The sequence below is a fragment of the Podarcis erhardii genome (genome assembly GCF_964252035.2).
Source record: "Podarcis erhardii genome assembly, chromosome: 3".
Lineage (NCBI taxonomy): Eukaryota > Metazoa > Chordata > Lepidosauria > Squamata > Lacertidae > Podarcis > Podarcis erhardii.
The window spans coordinates 118531417-118549990 of NC_138507.1; the positions used below are offsets into that span (position 1 = coordinate 118531417).

General features: G+C 44.4%; 1 protein-coding gene across 2 annotated transcripts in view; it reads right to left on the bottom strand.

Moving 5' to 3' along the window:
- BLK (BLK proto-oncogene, Src family tyrosine kinase) overlaps nucleotides 1-18574 on the bottom strand; it is a 36289-nt gene that overhangs the window by 16782 nt on the left and 933 nt on the right. The window contains exons 2-5 of one of the 2 annotated variants that reach the window (XM_081854800.1): nucleotides 8658-8774; nucleotides 7236-7284; nucleotides 4049-4142; nucleotides 639-737 (exon numbers count right to left, since the gene is read on the bottom strand). In XM_081854800.1, coding sequence (XP_081710926.1) covers nucleotides 639-737; nucleotides 4049-4142; nucleotides 7236-7284; nucleotides 8658-8768 — 353 coding nt within the window. In that variant the 5' untranslated portion in view covers nucleotides 8769-8774. The remainder of the gene's footprint in view (nucleotides 1-638; nucleotides 738-4048; nucleotides 4143-7235; nucleotides 7285-8657; nucleotides 8775-18574) is intronic. The other variant, XM_081854799.1, reaches the window with a different exon arrangement.

Sequence of the window (18574 nt, forward strand, 5' to 3'; positions counted from 1 at the left end):
ATGGCATTCCTGAATCAGCCTTTAATGGTTCAGTTCCTGTTCTGGGGTGGGAAATCAGTCAGTGGTAGGGTTTTAATTCCTAATTACCTTTTTTTTGCAGCCAGAGCAATTGATCACCATTTTTAGCTCAATGGGTAGAACATGAGATTTTAACGTCTATGGTACCATATGGCTCACCTTTTTTTTTTAAAAGGGAAAGACTGGGAGTCAGAGGACAGCAGAGGTGCATAAAAACTGAGTTAGGCTGTGGACACACCATACATCTAAAGCACATGGCTTCCTCCAAAGAATCATGGGAACTGTAGTTTACATATCACTCAACTTCAATTCCCAGCACCCAAAACAAACTACATTTCCTGGGATTCTTGGGGGTTTAAATGTACCATGTTTATGCATCCTTAGAGGACTAACTTGCATAGGGAGGCAGATACTATGTAGAGGAACAAGGAACTGGAACCCCATGGCATACCAAATCGGGCCACAATTTTTTTAAAAAACCGAAGCAAAACTCTGGCCTTGATGATGGCAAACTTTTCACTGCAGATCTTCACATGTCTCAAAATATCAGTTGGGGTCCCCCAAGTTTGTAATGTTAGATAACAGATTCTGTGCCCCCAAACCCAAAGAGGCCTCCTTACTTTTCTTCTTCCAGGCTGTTTACACGGGCCACAAAATTGCTGGGTATGTAGCCTTTGTGCCCCGTGGTAAGAGATTTTGCTAGCCACCAGTCCCCGTCGCTGTGAAAATAAAGCACCGTATAAATAAACAATGCACATTGAAAGAAGCAGTGATTTTACTAGGGATAGACTCATCTTTTTTGGTTTCTCTCTGGCTTTCTCTTTTTCCAGTCATCAGTTGAGTCCACCACATTTCCACATCAGTTAAAACAACAACAACAACAACAAAACAGTAAGCCTTCACAAGCAATTTTTCCTAATATCATTTTTATGAATAAATGCACTTTTTTGCTAACACACCAGAAAGAAGACTAGAAACAAACAATATTATTATAAATTTGGGGGATCAATAATAATAATAATAATAATAATAATAATAATAATAAATTATTTGTACCCCGCCCATCTGGCTGGGTTTCCCCAGCCACTCTGGGCGGCTTCCAACAGAGATGAAAATACACTAAAATGTCACATATTAAAAACTTCCCTGAACAGGGCTGCCTTCAGATGTCTTCTGAATGTCAGGTAGTTGTTTATCGCTTTGACATCTGATGGGAGGGCATTCCACAGGGCGGGCGCCACTACCGAGAAGGCCCTCTGCCTGGTTCCCTGTAACTTAGCCTCTCGCAGTGAGGGAACCGCCAGAAGGCCCTCGGAGCTGGACCTCAGTGTCCGGGCAGAACGATGGGGGAGGAGACGCTCCTTCAGATATACTGGACTGAGGCCATTTAGGGCTTTAAAGGTCAGCACCAACACTTTGAATTGTGCTCGGAAACGTACTGGGAGCCAATGTAGGTCTTTCAAGACCGGTGTTATATGGTCTCGGCGGCCGCTCCCAGTTACCAGTCTAGCTGCCGCATTCTGGATTAGTTGTAGTTTCCGGGTCACCTTCAAGGTAGCCCCACTTAGAGCGCATTGCAGTAGTCCAAGCGGGAGATAACCAGAGCATGTACCACTCTGGCGAGACAGTCTGCAGGCAGATAGGGTCTCAGCCTACGTACCAGATGGAGCTGGTAAACAGCTGCCCTGGATACAGATTTGACCTGTGCCTCCATGGACAGCTGTGAGTCCAAAATGACTCCCAGGCTGCGCACCTGGTCCTTCAGGGGCACAGTTACCCCATTCAGGACCAGGGAATCCTCCACACCTGCCCGCCTCCTGTCCCCCAAAAACAGTACTTCTGTCTTGTCAGGATTCAACCTCAATCTGTTAGCCGCCATCCATCCTCCAACCGCTTCCAGACACTCACACAGGACCTTCACCGCCTTCACTGGTTCTGATTTAAAAGAGAGGTAGAGCTGGGTATCATCTGCATACTGATGAACACCCAGCCCAAACCTCCTGATGATCCCCCCCAGCGGCTGCATGTAGATGTTGAAAAGCATGGGGGAGAGGACAGAACCCTGAGGCACCCCACAAGTGAGAGCCCAGAGGTCTGAACACTCATCCCCCACCACCACTTTCTGAACACGGCCCAGGAGGAAGGAGCGGAACCACTGTATGACAGTGCCCCCAGCTCCCAGCCCCTCAAGACGGTCCAGAAGGATGTCATGGTCGATGGTATCAAACGCCGCTGAGAGATCCAGCAGAACTAGGAAACATCTCTCGCCTTTGTCCCTGGCCCGCCGGAGATCATCAACCAGTGCGACCAAGGCAGTTTCAGTCCCATGATGAGGCCTGAATCCCGACTGGAAGGGATCCAAATGGTCCGCTTCTTCCAGGCGTGCCTGGAGTTGTTCAGCAACCACTCGCTCAATCACCTTGCCCAAGAATGGAAGGTTTGAGACTGGGCGATAATTGGCCATCGTGGCCGCATCTAAAGATGGTTTTTTAAGAAGCGGTTTAATAACCGCCTCTTTCAGCGGATCTGGGAAGGCTCCCTCACGGAGGGAAGCATTCACCACCCCACGAAGCCCATCGCCCAGTCCTTCCCAGCTAGCTTTTATAAGCCAGGATGGTGCCTTGAGTTCCTCCCAATTTTGTGGGTAAAATGTATAAGAGCAAGCTTGTCAAATTAGTCCCTTTTTCTAGGTGATGGTTTTGGCTGACTAGGTGAGCACTTATGGGTGCTTAACTAGTTTCGACAGGGAGCTGGCGCCAGGTACCAGGCCTGTTGGCAGACCAGCTCTGCATTACAAAGATGTCCCTTGCAGATGACCACAGAGGTGCTTCACAACATAAACATTGAAAATGGGAACACAAAATACGTAACAAAACCAAAACAAAAAACCTCCAATAACCCCCCCTTCCACAAACACATTTTAAAAGGCCAAAGGATGTTAATCAGCCCAAGCTTTGGTGATCGGGAAACATTTCTGTCTGGTGCCTAAATATATGTAATGAAGGCAGCAGCCTTCCACAAATGGGGAGCCAGTGCAGAAAAGGCCCTGTTCTTGTGTTGCCACTCTCCAGACCTCTTGGGGAAGAGGCACACGAAGGAGGGCCTCAGAAGATGATCTCAGAGTCTGGATAGGTTCATATGGAAAGAGGCGGGCCTTGAGGTATTGTGGTCCTGAGCTGTTACTCTCTCTCTCTATATGCATGTATGTAAAAAAAAAAAAAAAGTTAAAGGACTCCTGGACAGTTAAGTCCAGTCAAAGGCGACTATGGGGTGTGGTTCTCATCTTACTTCAGGCCGAGGGATCCAGCGTTTATCCACAGACAGCTTTCCAGGTCATGTGGCCAGCAGGACTAAACCGCTTCTGGCGCAATGGGACACCGTGACGGAAACCAGAGCGCACGGAAATGCCGTTTACTTTCCCACCGCAGAGGTACCTATTTATCTACTCATGCTGGTATGCTTTTAAACTGCTAGGTTGGCAGAAGCTGGGACAGAGCAACGGGAGCTCACCACCATCAAGCAGATTCGAACTGCCGACCTTCCAGTCAGCAAGCCCAAGAGGCTCAGTGGTTTGGATCACAGTGCCACCGGTATCCTATATGTATGTAGGTATGTTTGTATATGAATACTCATTTGGATTGTAAAACTGTATCACAACAGGCAAATGGGCCCAGATTTTTTTACATGAGGATGCTGTATATTTCAGGTTGATTTTTATACAGTGGACATTCGGGTTCCGAACGTGATCTGTATGGGAAGCATGTTCGCAACCCGCAGAGCTGCTTCTGCGAAGACGTGGGTCGCGATTTAGCGCTTCTGTGCATGTGCAAAGCGCGATTTAGCGCTTCTGTGCATGCCCAAGCACTGAAACCCAGAAGTAACCCGTTCCAGTACTTCTGGGTTCGGCACGGTGCGCAACCCGAAATCTCCAAACCTGAAGCGTCTGTAACCCGAGGTATGACTGCACATTTATAGCAAAAGGCATACCAGAGCATAACTGAGCTGATTAAACTTGCAAAAGATCACTCACCTGCAAAGGACTTCAAACTTCTCTCCTACGGTCAATGGCAGATCGCGGTCACTCAGCGTAGTGAAATGGTACTGTGCTATGACAATGTGCTTATCTGTATTGTGAAAAAAAGCAAAAGTATTAACTGAGCCCAAGACCTAGAAGCTAGAAGTATCAACTACATGGAATAGGGTCAACCATCCCCACTCCTTGTTCAGCAAAGGTAGAGAAGAGCCTGGATTTAAGTTTAATGCAGCTTCTGTACCTTCAGTTAATACCTTCCTGTTCACTTATATGGTTACAATATTCCTGAACTAGCCCTCATTTAGCCTGTTACTGTTCCAACGGTGGACAACTTGCTGCCAGAGAAATTTATTGTGGTGATTAGGATTACAAGATTAAATTAATATGTACTGATTTATTGAGCAATGGGTTTTAGGCTTTTCATGACTTGAGACTAGCCACTGACCTTGAGACGGAAAACCCAGGCATTGCTGTAAAAAACAGCCATATTGCAACTTCATGGAGAGGAAATATCCAATCATAGAATTGAAGGGACCCCAAGGGTCATCTAGTCCAACCTCCTGCAGTGCAGGAATCGTGACTAACGAAGCCCCGACAGATGGGCACACAGCCTCAGTTGAAAAACCTCCAAAAAAGGAGAGTCTAATACCAGCAGCAGCTGTAAGGAAGTCTGCCCTTGAAGCTGACCCAGAAACTCCAGCGAGTGGAGAATGCCGCAGCGAGGCTCCTTACGGGGTCCTTGCCATGGAATCACAGTCATCCAGTGTTTACCAGCTGCACTGGCTCCTGGTGGAGTACAGGGTCAGATTTAAGGTGCTGGTTTTGACCTTTAAAGCCCTATGTGGCCTAGGACCCTCGTACCTATGGGACCGCCTCTCCTGGTATGCCCTGCGGAGGACCTTAAGGGCCACAAATGACAACACCTTGGAGGTCTCAAGTCGCAAGGTGGTTAGATTAGTCTCAACTAGGGCCAGGGCCTTTTCAGTACTGGCCCCGACTTGGAGGAATGCTCTGTCACAAAAGACTAGGGCCCTGCGGGATATGACATTTTCCCACAGGGCCTGCAAAACGGAGCTGTTCCGCCTGGTCTTTGGTTTGGACTCAGTCTGACCCTTATGTTTCCCTCCCCTTATGGTTTTGATCTATGGGCTACTTTTAAAATGAGGCTGCATTTTAAATTGCATTTTAACCTGTATTTTAAATTGGTTTATTCCCCCTATTATGTTTTTACTGTAATTTTACTGGTGTTAGCCACCCTGAGCCCAGCTCTGGCCGGGGAGGGCGGGGTATAAATATATTATTATTATTATTATTATTATTATTATTATTATTATTATTATAGTTTATTTGTACCCTTCCTATCTGGCTGGGTTTCCCCAGCCACTCTGGGTGGCTTACAGCACATAAGAAACTGTAAAACATTAGACATCAATGGCGCAAAGATAAAGTCAGCAAAATTTAAAAACAAGTATTAAATTTTGTAAATGGGCAGGCTTCTTGAAATATTTTGTAGGTCTGTAGGAAAAGAGTAGCTCTCTCAGATATTTGAGGCCTGTCAACAACAACAACAATTTTACCCCTCCCATCTGGCTGGGTTGCCCCAGTGAGACAAAATATAAAAACGCAGGGAGTTGTTGTTGTTGTTTTACATCACACATTAAAAACTTCCCTATACAGGGCTGCCTTCAGATGTCTTCTAAACGCTGTGTAGTTGTTTATCTCCTTGACATCTTAAACACTAATGTGAGCAGCTTGAATACATTCAGGCAGGTCTTCAGCAGATACGCCAACACCCGTACTGTGAAAGGGAGAAGACCTTTCACGGCGCAAGCCAAAGACCTTCTAAATATAGCCAAGGGTGAGACAGATAGTTTTAAATCTCACTCGGCCTGACCTTTTCGAAGAAAAGCACTGGCAACCTTCCCCCTTTGCAAGGTCACGTGTGAGACTCAGGAACAATGCATGGTTTTGTGAGGGCCGAGTCCAGCGAATACCCCAGTTTGCATTTATTGGTGGAGTCGTGCCTAGAAAAGGCCAGGAGCTCATTTTGTGAGCCAAGAGCTTTGGCTGGGGGGCGGCTGCTCTAAGTAAATACTTGCATGCTGGATTTCCACTACGATACAATACGATACGATATGATACAAGACAATACGATGAGATATGATACGATTTGATACAATAATCTTTATTGTCATTGTCCCATACAGAACGACGAAATTCAAAATCTGCACCAGACATTCAGAAACCAACAAGCCTGCTATCCCAGCCTGGTTAGCCCCCTAAAACCTCTGATACCCCATAATTACATACAATATACTCCCATAGAGACTACCTTACACTGCGTTTAAAACCAAAATCACATTTGGATAGAAACTGTTTCTCAGGCGGCTAGTCCTAGTCTTTATAACCCTGTACCTTCTTCCAGAAGGCAGAAGCTGAAAGAGATCATTTTTGGGGTACATACTATCCTGCACTATCTCTGCAGCTTTCTTATGGCACCTGGAAGCGTAGATTTGATCCAAGGTAGGGAGAGTGCGGGTGGCTCTGTGGGTTAAACCACAGAGCCTAGGGCTTGCCGATCAGAAGGTTGGCGGTTGAAATCCCCGCGACGGGGTGAGCTCCTGTTGCTCGGTCCCTGCTCCTGCCCACCTAGCAGTTGGAAAGCACGAAGTGCAAGTAGATAAATAGGTACCGCTCTGGCGGGAATTTAAACGGCGTTTCCGTGCACTGCTCTGGTTCGCCAGAAGCGGCTTAGTCATGCTGGCCACATGACCCGGAAACTGTACACTGGCTCCCTCAGCCAATAAAGTGAGATGAGCGCCGCAACCTAATGGTCAGGGGTCCCTTTACCTTTTTAGGGAGAGTGCACTCAATTATTTTCTCCGCAGTCTTTACAATCCTGGACAACATTGGTTTTCCCCTGACCTATCAGCTCCCAAACCACACACACAGACCATAAGTTAATACACTCTCAACAGTAGAATGGCATTGTAGTGCTGAATTGCATGTTTGCTGCTGGAAAAGAAATGCACGGGTCCATTTTGCAGGCTTAGGGAGAGCTCAGAGCAGGAAATAAAGCAAGCCTTCATCCCAATGGCTCGTCACAATCGCTCCCTGGTGTTGAGAAAACAGCAAGAGAAAGCTTTGCAAAACGTCAAGGAAAAACCAAGGTTCATCTTCTTACCGCTGTCAGAAGACTGATTGGCAGGAATGGTGAAGTTCTTTGCCTTGACCTTTGGAAAGTTACAGAAACCAAACATTACTTCACTGCAATAGTCCCCCCCCCCGCCCCTCCTTTATTAATCCCAAGTTGGGATTCAAGTCAGCTTACGACATTTCAAAAAAACAACTTTATAAAGTGCAAAGTAAGTGTAGCCAGCAAGTTACAAGAAATCATTAAAATGCACTGGGAACCAGAAAATAAAAATAGTTTGCCCTGACTGCAACCCACTGGTCAGCATCATCTGCAGACCCTCCAAGTGTCCCTATTTTCCAGGGACAGTAATAATAATGATGATGATGATGATGTATTTATACCCCGCCCATCTGGCTGGGTTTCCCCAGCCACTCTGGACGGTTCCACCACTATAAAAAAAGCAACAAAACAGCAAACATTAAAAACTTCCCTAAACAGGGCTGCCTTCAGATATCTTCTAAAAGTCAGATAGTTATTTTTCTCTTTGACACCTGGTGGGAGCGCGTTCCACAGGGCGGGCACCACCAAACCGAGAAGGCCCTCTGCCTGGTTCCCTGTAGCTTTGCTTCTCGCAGTGAGGGAACTGCCAGAAGACCCTCGGAGCTGGACCTCAGTGTCCGGGCTGAATGATGGGGGTGAAGATGCTCCTTCAGGTATACCGATTTACAGAAGCTGTCCCAGTTTCTACTTTGAACTGAGAATGTCACACTTATCCTTAGGACATTTCTATTTCATCGGGAGAAGGCTGATTGCCGAAGAATTGATGCTTTTGAATTATGGTGCTGGAGGAGACTCTTGAGAGTCCCATGGACTGCAAGAAGATCAAACGTATCCATTCTTAAGGAAATCAGCCCTGAGTGCTCATTGGAAGGACAGATCGTGAAGCTGAGGCTCCAGTACTTTGGCCACCTCATGAGAAGAGAAGACTCCCTGGAAAAGACCCTGATGTTGGGAAAGATGGAGGACACAAGGAAAAGGGGACGACAGAGGACGAGATGGTTGGACAGTGTTCTCGAAGCTACAAACATGAGTCTGACCAAACTGCGGGAGGCAGTGGAAGACAGGAGTGCCTGGCGTGATCTGGTCCATGGGGTCACGAAGAGTCGGACACGACTAAACGACTAAACAACAACATTTCATTGGGGAAATGTTGGAGGGGATGGAGTTACGTGACTCCTGAAGCCAAGGAAATAGGTAACTATACAACCTTTAGGAGACATCTAAAGGCAGCCCTGTACAGGGAAGTTTTCTTTTTAATGTTTAATGTTTAATTATCTTTTTATGTATGTTGGAAGCTGCCCAGAGTGGCTGGGTCAACCTAGTCAAATGGGCAGGGTCTTCTTCTTCTTCTTCTTGAGGCAGAATTCCAGTCCTTTGGGGCACAGCCCAGTCTTGGATTCGAATTCTTACTGGCGGTGGCGGTGGAGGGTTTTTCTTTTTCGGAGATGGCAGAGGCTTCTGCTTGTATATGGAATTGCGCCTCTCCTTCCGGCCGGTCTTCTTGCTACCACATGCTCCCATCCTGCACTGGAGGAAACACAAACAAGCTTGCTTCTGGGTGATCAGCTGGAAAAGGACAACTCCATGGAGGGCTGCTCTTTATGCTCAATGCCAGAATTAGTCCTGCTTTAATAATAATAATAATAATAATAATAATAATAATAATAATAATAATAATTTATATCCCGCCCTCCCAAGCCGAAGCTGGGCTCAGAGCAGCTAACAACAGTAAAAATAACACAGTTTACATAAAATCACAATCAATTATAATAATAATAATAATAATAATAATAATAATAATAATAATATATTTATATCCCGCCCTCCCCAGCCAAAGCCGGGCTCAGAGCGGCTAACAACAATAAAAGTAACCCAGCATTATAAAATCAAGTCATTATAAAATCAGTTCAAACCAAATAAATGGCAACCATTGGGCTAGAGTTCTGTGAGGATTACCACAGAATAATATAATATAATAATATGAATACAAATACAAATAATACAAAACTATTATAGTATTTGTCTACCTACTATTATAATATTAGACTAACCAATTAATTAAATTAGAAAATAAACCACAAAACATTCCACAGCTAAACAGAACTACCATATAACATACATTCAGGGAAGAAAAACCACCTAAATAGCAGGAGAACAACAATCCAGCATCTAACAGTAAACAAGCAAAACTTAAATATAATCATGAAACAATGGACTATAACAAACTAAAACAGATGGCAAAGGAAGGTGGAGAGGGGAAAAAAGAAAAAAAAAAGAAAAAAAGAAAAAAGAAAAGAAAAATTAATTGAAATACATTCTAAAATCAATTCATTCTAAAATCAATTCAGAGTCAAATTAATGGTAACCAGGGTTAGAGTGATACGAGGATTACATAAGGAGAGAGGGGGTCAGACTGTGCCTTGGCCAAAGGCCTGGTGGAACAGCTCCATCTTGCAGGCCCTGCGGAAAGATGTCAAGTCCCGCAGGGCCCTAGTCTCTTGTGACAGAGCTTTCCACCAGATTGGGGCCAGTACTGAAAAAGCCCTGGCTCTGGTTGAGGCCAGCCTAACCTCCCTGTGGCCCGGGACCTCCAAGATGTTTTTATTTGAAGACCGTAAGGTCCTCCGTGGGACATACCAGGAGAGGCGGTCCTGTAGGGTTTGCAGCGGGTTTGACTTAGATGACCCTTTGGGGTATCTTCCAATCTACCACTCTGTGTTTCTACATTCTGTCCTGCCTGGAATCCTGCCCCACTTCCCTAGTCACATGACATACTATTATTACTGCCTTAACAGCCGCTTGGATGCTCCTAGCCCAGAGATGGAAAGAAGGCAAAGTCCCTACCAGAGAAGAATGGCAAAACAAGTGGATGGACTATGCCGAGATGGCAAAGCTGACTGGAAAACTCAGGAATCAAGAGGACAAAAACTTTACAAAAGAATGGGGGAAACTTACAAACCATTTAAAAGACTACTGTAAGCAGATGGAAATGCTGGCAGGATTTTGATTTCACTTGTAGTGTAACAATTGCTATGGAAAATATGGGCTGATGTACTAATGGTTAAAGGCTGTGAGGAGCTACATGAATTGTAAGTCAGTGGATGTCTGGAACCAATACATTTGCAGGGAAACCAAAATGCTTGTTTACAAAGCTATTGTACTACCAACTTTACTGTATGCTTGTGAAACATGGACCACTTATGAACACCATCTCCAACTCCTTGAAAGATTCCATCAACAGTGTCTCCGAAAAGAATTACAGTGGTACCTCAGGTTAAGTACTTAATTCATTCCGGAGGTCCATACTTAACCTGAAACTGTTCTTAACCTGAAGCACCACTTTAGCTAATGGGGCCTCCCGCTGCTGCCGCGCCGCCGGAGCACAATTTCTGTTCTCATCCTGAAGCAAAGTTCTTAACCTGAAGCACTATTTTTGAGTTAGCGGAGTCTGTAACCTGAAGCGTATGTAACCTGAAGCATATGTAACCCGAGGTACCACTGTACATATACTTGGGAAGACAGGTGAACTAATGCCAGTGTACTGGAAGAAGCAAATATCACCAGTGTTGAAGCAATGATTCTTCAACATCAACTTTGTTGGACTGGTCATGTTGTGTGGATTCCTGATGATTGTCTTCCAAAGCAACTACTCTATTCCGAACTTAAAAATGGAAAGCGTAAAGCTGGTGGTCAACAAAAGAGGCTTAAAGACTCTCTCAAGGAAAATCTAAAAAAAATGTAGTATAAACACTGACAACTGGGAAACACTGGCCTGCGAGCGCTCCAGTTGGAGAACAGCCTTTACCAAAGGTGTCATGGGCTGTGAAGACACTCAAACTCAGGACGCAAGGGAGAAATGTACACGTTTGGCTAACCTTCACCATGATCAACTTCCACCGGGAATCCTTTGTCTCCACTGTGGAAGGATGTGTGGATCTAGAATTGGCTTCCACAGTCACGGATTAACTGTTAAGACCATGTTCATGGAAGACAATCTTACTCGGCTACAAGTGATCACCAAAGAAGAAAATATGTGCTGATAGTAAAGGTAAAGGGACCCCTGAGCATTAGGTCCAGTCGCGGCCGACTCTGGGGTTGCGGCGCTCATCTTGCTTTATTGGCCGTGGGAGCTGGCGTACAGCTTCCGGGTCATGTGGACAGCAGGACTAAGCCGCTTCTGGCGAACCACAGCAGCACATGGAAACACCGTTTACCTTCCCACTGGAGCGGTACCTATTTATCTACTTGCACTTTGTCGTGCTTTCGAACTGCTAGGTTGGCAGGAGCAGGGACCGAGCAACAGGAGCTCACCTCGTCACGGGGATCTGAACTGCCGACCTTCTGATCAGCAAGTCCCAGGCTCTGTGGTTTAACCCACAGCGCCATGTTGTCATTCAATATCATTGTCTTCAGTATTATTTATTTGCATGGCATCCTTTGGTATAAATGTTCTCTGGATAGTGGTCATTCCTAAAAAAAGAACAAGTGCGACAAGTACCACACAGTTGCCTTTTAACCCATGCAGACAGATAACATGTACCTCTATTAATTGTTATTGTTCAAATGCGCATGTCTTCCTTTTTTATTTTTTTGACCCTGCGGTTCATTTTAGAAATGTGCCCCCTTGCATGTTCATTTGTGGGAAGCTCATGCAAGGATGATATTATAGGAGATTAAAAATACAGAATTAAACACCCTGTGTGATAAGAAGCCCCTTATCAGGCCTCTTTTCAGAGAAATGGGTGGCCGTCACTCTTTCCTGAGGAAGATTGCAAAGTAAGAGCCTCCCCCTTACTTCCAGCCGAATCAGCAGCACAACAAAGCTGATTCTGTATCTGAAGAAGTGTGCATGCACACGAAAGCTCATACCAATAACAAACTTTGTTGGTCTTTCAGGTGCTACGGGAAGGAATTTTTATTATTATTATTATTTAGCTGAAAACATACAACAATCATGAGATTTCATGGCAAACTAGAGAAGATATATAAATGCCTGACTGCATTTAGCAGGGTTGCAAGGGACAGCTGGTGTTGGAACTGCAAACCCCCTCCATCCTCGCTGGTAGCTTGGGAAGGGAGAGATATTCATGGTGCAGGGGGAAAGGGTTCAACACTGGGAGCCAGTGTGGTGTAGTGGTTAAGAGCGGTAGACTCGTAATCTGGGGAACCGGGTTCGCGTCTCTGCTCCTCCACATGCAGCTGCTGGGTGACCTTGGGCCAGTCACACTTCTCTGAAGTCTCTCAGCCCCACTCACCTCACAGAGTGTTTGTTGTGGGGGAGGAAGGGAAAGGAGAATGTTAGCCGCTTTGAGACTCCTGAAGGGTAGTGATAAAGCGGGGTATGAAATCCAAACTCTTCTTCTACTTTAGAGAAGCTTTTAATGTTTGATGCATTTTTGAAGTATTTTGAAGTATTTTAATATTTTGTTGGAAGCCGCCCAGAGTGGCTGGGGAAGCCCAGCCAGATGGGCGGGGTATAAATAAATTATTATTATTATTATTATTATTATTATTATTATTATTACCAGGGGTGGGGGACTTCAGGACCGAGAGCTGAAAGTGGCCCCACCAGGATTCTCTGTTTGTCTCTCGGGACTTTCCTAAGCCACACATCCTCTTATTAGGTCACACCCCTCATTAGCCCTGCTTTGTACCATCATTAGCCAATTTCACACTCTATCTGACCCGCCAAGTGTCCCTATTTTCCAGGGACAGCCCCAGATTTACAGAAGCTGTCCCAGTTTCTGATTTGATCCCAGAACGTCCTGCTTTTCCTTAAAAAGGTAAAGGGACCCCTGACCATTAGGTCTAGTCGTGGCTGACTCTGGGGTTGTGGCGCTCATCTCGCTTTATTGGCCAAGGGAGCCGGCGTACAGCTTCCAGGTCACGTGGCCAGCATGACTAAGCCACTTATGGCGAACCAGAGCAGCGCACGGAAATGCTGTTTACCTTCCCACCGGAGCAGTACCTATTCATCTACTTGGACTTGAACTGCTTTCGAACTGCTAGGTTGGCAGGAGCTGGGACCGAGCAACGGGAGCTCACCCCGTGGCAGGGAGTCGAACTGCCGACCTTCTGATTGGCAAGTCCTAGGCTTTGTGGTTTAACCCACAGGGCCACCCGCGTTCCTAATTTTTCTTAGGACGTCACTATTTTCATTGGAGAAATGTTGGAGGGTGTGGAGTTAGTCAAGGAGATAAGCAACTATACAGTGGTACCTTGAGATGCAAATGGGATCCATTCCGGAGCCCCGTTAGCATCCTGAACATAACGTAAGACGCGACAGCGTGTCTGCGCATGCGCGGGTCATGTTTCGCCGCTTCCGCACATGTGCGTGATGTCATTTTGACCGTCTGCGCATGCGTGAGCGGCGAAACCCGGAAGTAATGCACTCCGTTACTTCCGGGTCGCCGCGGAGTGCAACCCAAACACGCTCAGCCTGAAGCGTATTTATCACGAGGTATAACTGTACAACCTTTAGAATACATCTGAAAGCAGCCCTGTATAGGGAAGTTTACAAATGTCTTATTGTGTTTTCATATGTGTTGCAAGCCGCCCAGATGGGTGGGGCAACACATTCAGATGGGTGGGGTATAAATAAAATAAAATAAAATAAAATAAAATAAAATAAAATAAAATAAAATAAAATAAAATAACAATAACAATAACAATAACAATAACAATAACAGGACGTCTCTATATTCATTGGAGGAATGTTGGAGGGTATGCTGTATATGTAAAGCACTATGTTACCACTGTAAACTCCCATGGCTTCTCCCCAAGAATTCTGGGAGCTGGAGTTTCTTACGGGTACTGGGAGCGACTAGGAGATCCCTACATTCCCCTGACACAGCTACGTTTCCCAGAGTTGCCTGGGAAGAGGCATTGATATTAAAGCACTCTGGGAATTGTAGTTCTGGGAGCGGAACAGGCGTCTCCTAACAACAATCTACAATGAAAGAAAAGAACTTGAATAATCTCTGGGTTTTTTTGCATCCGAAGCCCCACATCACGCCTGTCACTGGCCAAATGGACATTAGTTCTCTTTGGGCTGCAGTTTGGTTCCGCTGGCACCTGTGGAAGATGTCTGTGGCTTTGCAGCCATCAGCAGTAAACAGCAGCAGCAGCAGCAGCAAATGCTGTGCAGAATAAATGTGGTTTTCACCAGACTACCTCTTCTCAAAGGCTGACCTTCCTTCCAAAGCAGGCTTTTGCCAAACTGCAAAAGTCTGGGGGAGAACGCTGCCATTTTAGCATAGAAAATGTTCTGCTGAAACTTTTATACTGGCACAAACTTTAAAAAAACTTTTGCAGTTGTCTTAAGATAGGTGATCAGCAGTGTAGTAGGTTGGGGACTCTTAGGAGTAAGAAGGAGTAAGGAGTAAGAATCGGGAGAGGCCCTAACAGATTTAGCGCTTTAAGAACTGCAGAGTGTCCATGTTCACTGCTCCGGTGAGTCAGCCATACAGTGGTACCTCAGGTTACAGACGCTTCAGGTTACAGGCTCCCCTAACCCAGAGATAGTACCTCGGGTTAAGAACATTGCTTCAGGATGAGAACAGAAATCGTGCGGCGGCAGCGGGAGGCCCCATTAGCTAAAGTGGTACCTCAGGTTAAGAACAGTTTCAGGTAAAGAACGGAACTCCAGAACGAATTAGATAGATAGATAGATAGATAGATGATAGATAGATAGATAGATAGATAGATAGATAGATAGATAGCAGAGCCTTCAAGTGTCCCTATTTTCCAGGGACAGTCCTGGATTTAAAGAATCCATCCTGGTTTCTGATTTGATCCCAGAATGTCCCATTTTTCCTTAGAACGTCCCTATTTACATTAATAATAAATAAATAAATAAATAAATAAATAAATAAATAAATAAATTTTATTTATACCCTGTCCTCCCCGGCCAGAGCCAGGCTCAGGGCAGCTAACACCAGTAAAATTAAAGTAAAAACATAACAGGAAAACCCCCCAATTTAAAATACAGGTTAAAATGCAATTTAAAATGCAGCCTCATTTTAATAGTAGCCCATAGATCAGGACCATAAGGGGAGGGAAACATAAGGGTCAGACTGAGTCCAAACCAAAGGCCAGTAGGAACAGTTCTGTCTTGCAGGCCCTGCAGAAAGATGTCAAGTCTCGCAGGGCCCTAGTCTCTTGTGACAGAGCGTTCCACCAAGTCGGGGCCAGTAGTGAAAAGGCCCTGGCCCTAGTAGGGAAATGTTGGAGGGTATGGAGTTATGCAACCCCCAAGCCAAGGAAATAAGTCACTATACAACCTTTAGAAGACATCTGAAGGCAGCACTGTGTAGGGAAGGTTTTTAACATTTAATGTTTTAGTATGTTTTTATATATTGAATATGCAGAAATGGTGAAACTTACCGGAAGAATAAGAAACTTTTTATAAAAGACTGGAAATGGTTTATTGAATATTTACAGATAAATTGTAAACAGATAAGAACATTGGCAAGATTATTGTAATAACCTGCAGCTTTATGAGAGTATATAATTAAAGTAGATGAATAAATGAGCAAATTAAGTTAATTTGGATATGCAGAAGGTATTAAAAATAAATTTATGTTATGCTTATTGTATTTCTGTATTGTGGTGTGTGTGTGGGGGGGGTTATTTTATGTTCTAAATAAAATTTCCAATAAAAATTAAAATAAATAAATAAATAAATTTAAGGAACCGCAGAAAGAGGGGGAAGGAAGTCAAGTTTTGAAATGTTAAAATGAAAGTAAAACTAGTGAAATCTATCAATCTGAAAAGCAAATATGTTTTTATACATGTTGGAAGCCACCCAGAGTGTCTGGGAAGGGTAGAAATAATAACATTATGATGACGATGGAATACGACATTCCTATTTTCACCAGAGAAATGTTGGAGGGTATGCAACAGATAGAAAGATAAAATTATAAGGCTTTTGCTGTTAGCCTCCATTTTGTTTTCAGGAGTGAAGCAAAGATGAGTTTGACTAAAGCGAAGGACCATGGGGAAGAACATTCTTGCCATGATCGCAGGTACCACCTTGGAGTCAGAGTTGCCAGACCACCAGGTTCTGACTTAAGGGCTCCGGGTTTACCTGTCTGCTCCAGGTGGCAGGTAGCTGGCTTGAATTTCCAGTTACTGGGAAGATGTTTCTGGCAGGTGCCGAAAAGAATACAATGAAAGCACCTGCTTGATATCAATAGCAGGGAGTTCTGAAGTTCCAGAGTTTTTAAAAGCAATGTTGTATTGGGCTTTTGATACTATTTTAAACTTTTGTAATTGTGGGTCTTTACTACTGTAATTTGCTTTGGGACATTTTATGTAGTAATCAGTGAATAGGTATTAAAAATAATAATGGAGCGGGCAAGTGCTTGTTGTTTTCTTTCATAAAACAATCATAAAACTGTTGCCATTTTTATGCTCTTCTATTAGTAAAAACCCAAAAGAATGATCTATCAAAGCAGTGCTTTTTTTTCTGGGGGCACGTTTTGTGAATCTTTGTACTTTTCTCCATTTACGGTATTTAATTTTCCTGATTTGAACTACAAAATGGTGATTCTCTTCAGTCAAAAATGAGAGTATCCCTAAACATTTTTTAAGGAAAAAACGTGCTGCATCAAAGAATGAATTGAGAGTATACTTAAGAGTGCAGGATTAAAAACTAACAGCAAAAAGAGAATCAAAAGGAGCAGAACTCGATATGAACGGCCGGCTTGAGTAACAGGTTTTACATTTCATCCCAGTGTGTAAATGACATGTGATGCTTTCAGCCAGCCATAGACAAACTCGGCCCTCCAGATGTTTTGAGACTACAATTCCCATCATGCTTGACCACTGGTCCTGTTAGCTAGGGATGATGGGAGTTGTAGTCCCAAAACATCTGGAGGGCTGAGTTTGCCTATGCCTGCCAGTCATGTGAGCATCTCTTGCACCCGATGTTTGAGGTGGTTTAGCCCCAGCATGCGTTCCTTATTTCAAGATTAAGCCTTAAGCAAGTGAGGAAACAGCAAAGGGGGGGAGGGGAAATGTGGAGAATCCAATGCATGCACCCTGTGGCAGATCTTGCAGGAAACCAGCTTTCCAAGAGGATCATAGAACTGTAGTAATAATAATAATGATAATAATAATTTATTACTCATACCCTGCCCATCTGGCTGGGTTTCCCCAGCCACTCTGGGCGGCTTCCAACAAAACACTAAAATACAATAACCTATTAAACATTAAAAGCTTCCCCAAACAGGGCTGCCTTCAGATTCTAAAAGTTTGGTAGTTATTTTTCTGTTTGACATCTGTTGGGAGGGCGTTCCACAGGGCGGGTGCCACCACCAAGAAGGCCCTCTGCCTGGTTCCCTGTAACTTGGCTTCTCGCAGCGAGGGAACCGCCAGAAGGCCCTCGGCGCTGGACCTCAGTGTCCAGGCGGAACAATGGAGGTAGAGACGCTCCTCTGTAGGCCCTCTGTGATAGGTTAGATCCAGATCAGAAAACCCTGGGGACTAGCGACTTGAAGGAATCAAAGGTTTTAGTCACTCCAGGTTGATCATGATTCCGTTTGGGGACAGAGCAACCAAGCTGGGCAGATATTGATGGCTCTGTCCAGTATGCTCAACAACGTAGAAGGAACATGTGTGGAACATGTGTGGGAAATGTTGCTCTTAAGCTGATGAGTGTGGGGACATGTGAAGGTTGTTGATGGAGTCACACAGGGCAATTCTACTCTCCCTTCCATTAATCCTGCACAGATGGACGTGTGAATTGTCTTCTGATCTCATAATGGATGAAAGCAGCACTAGATAAACTGAGAAATAATCCAGACATTGGATTATTAAGTCATCTCCCTGCTAAAAAACAGCAGCAAATCACCCTCTTGTGGATACGGTGCTAAAATAGATCACGAAACTTCAACATGGATATGCCAAGACAAATTTGATAGACAAGTTAATTCATCAACGTCAGTTTAAGAGGAACCTGAATGCTGAAAGCCAGTCTTGCTTTTATTCTCACGCCAAGTGAACTACACATCACACAGGCAATGTGATTTTATGTGTCTTGTCTTGTGGCCTCCGGCTAAAAGAGACCCAACCCAGAAACAAAATCCACAATGAGTATACTACCAAATAGAAATGTATTTTTAAATTTCAATCTTTCTCAGATACACAAGTAAAGGTCTTCATAGCTACCCACCATTTTTAGTAGTAGTAGTAGTAATAATAATAATAATAATAATAATAATAATAATAATAAACCTGTTATTTTCAAAACACTAGTTGTAAATCATGCTATGCTGTTTTAACCAAAGCAAAATAGCCCCAGCAGTAACAGACAGGCTGGGGGG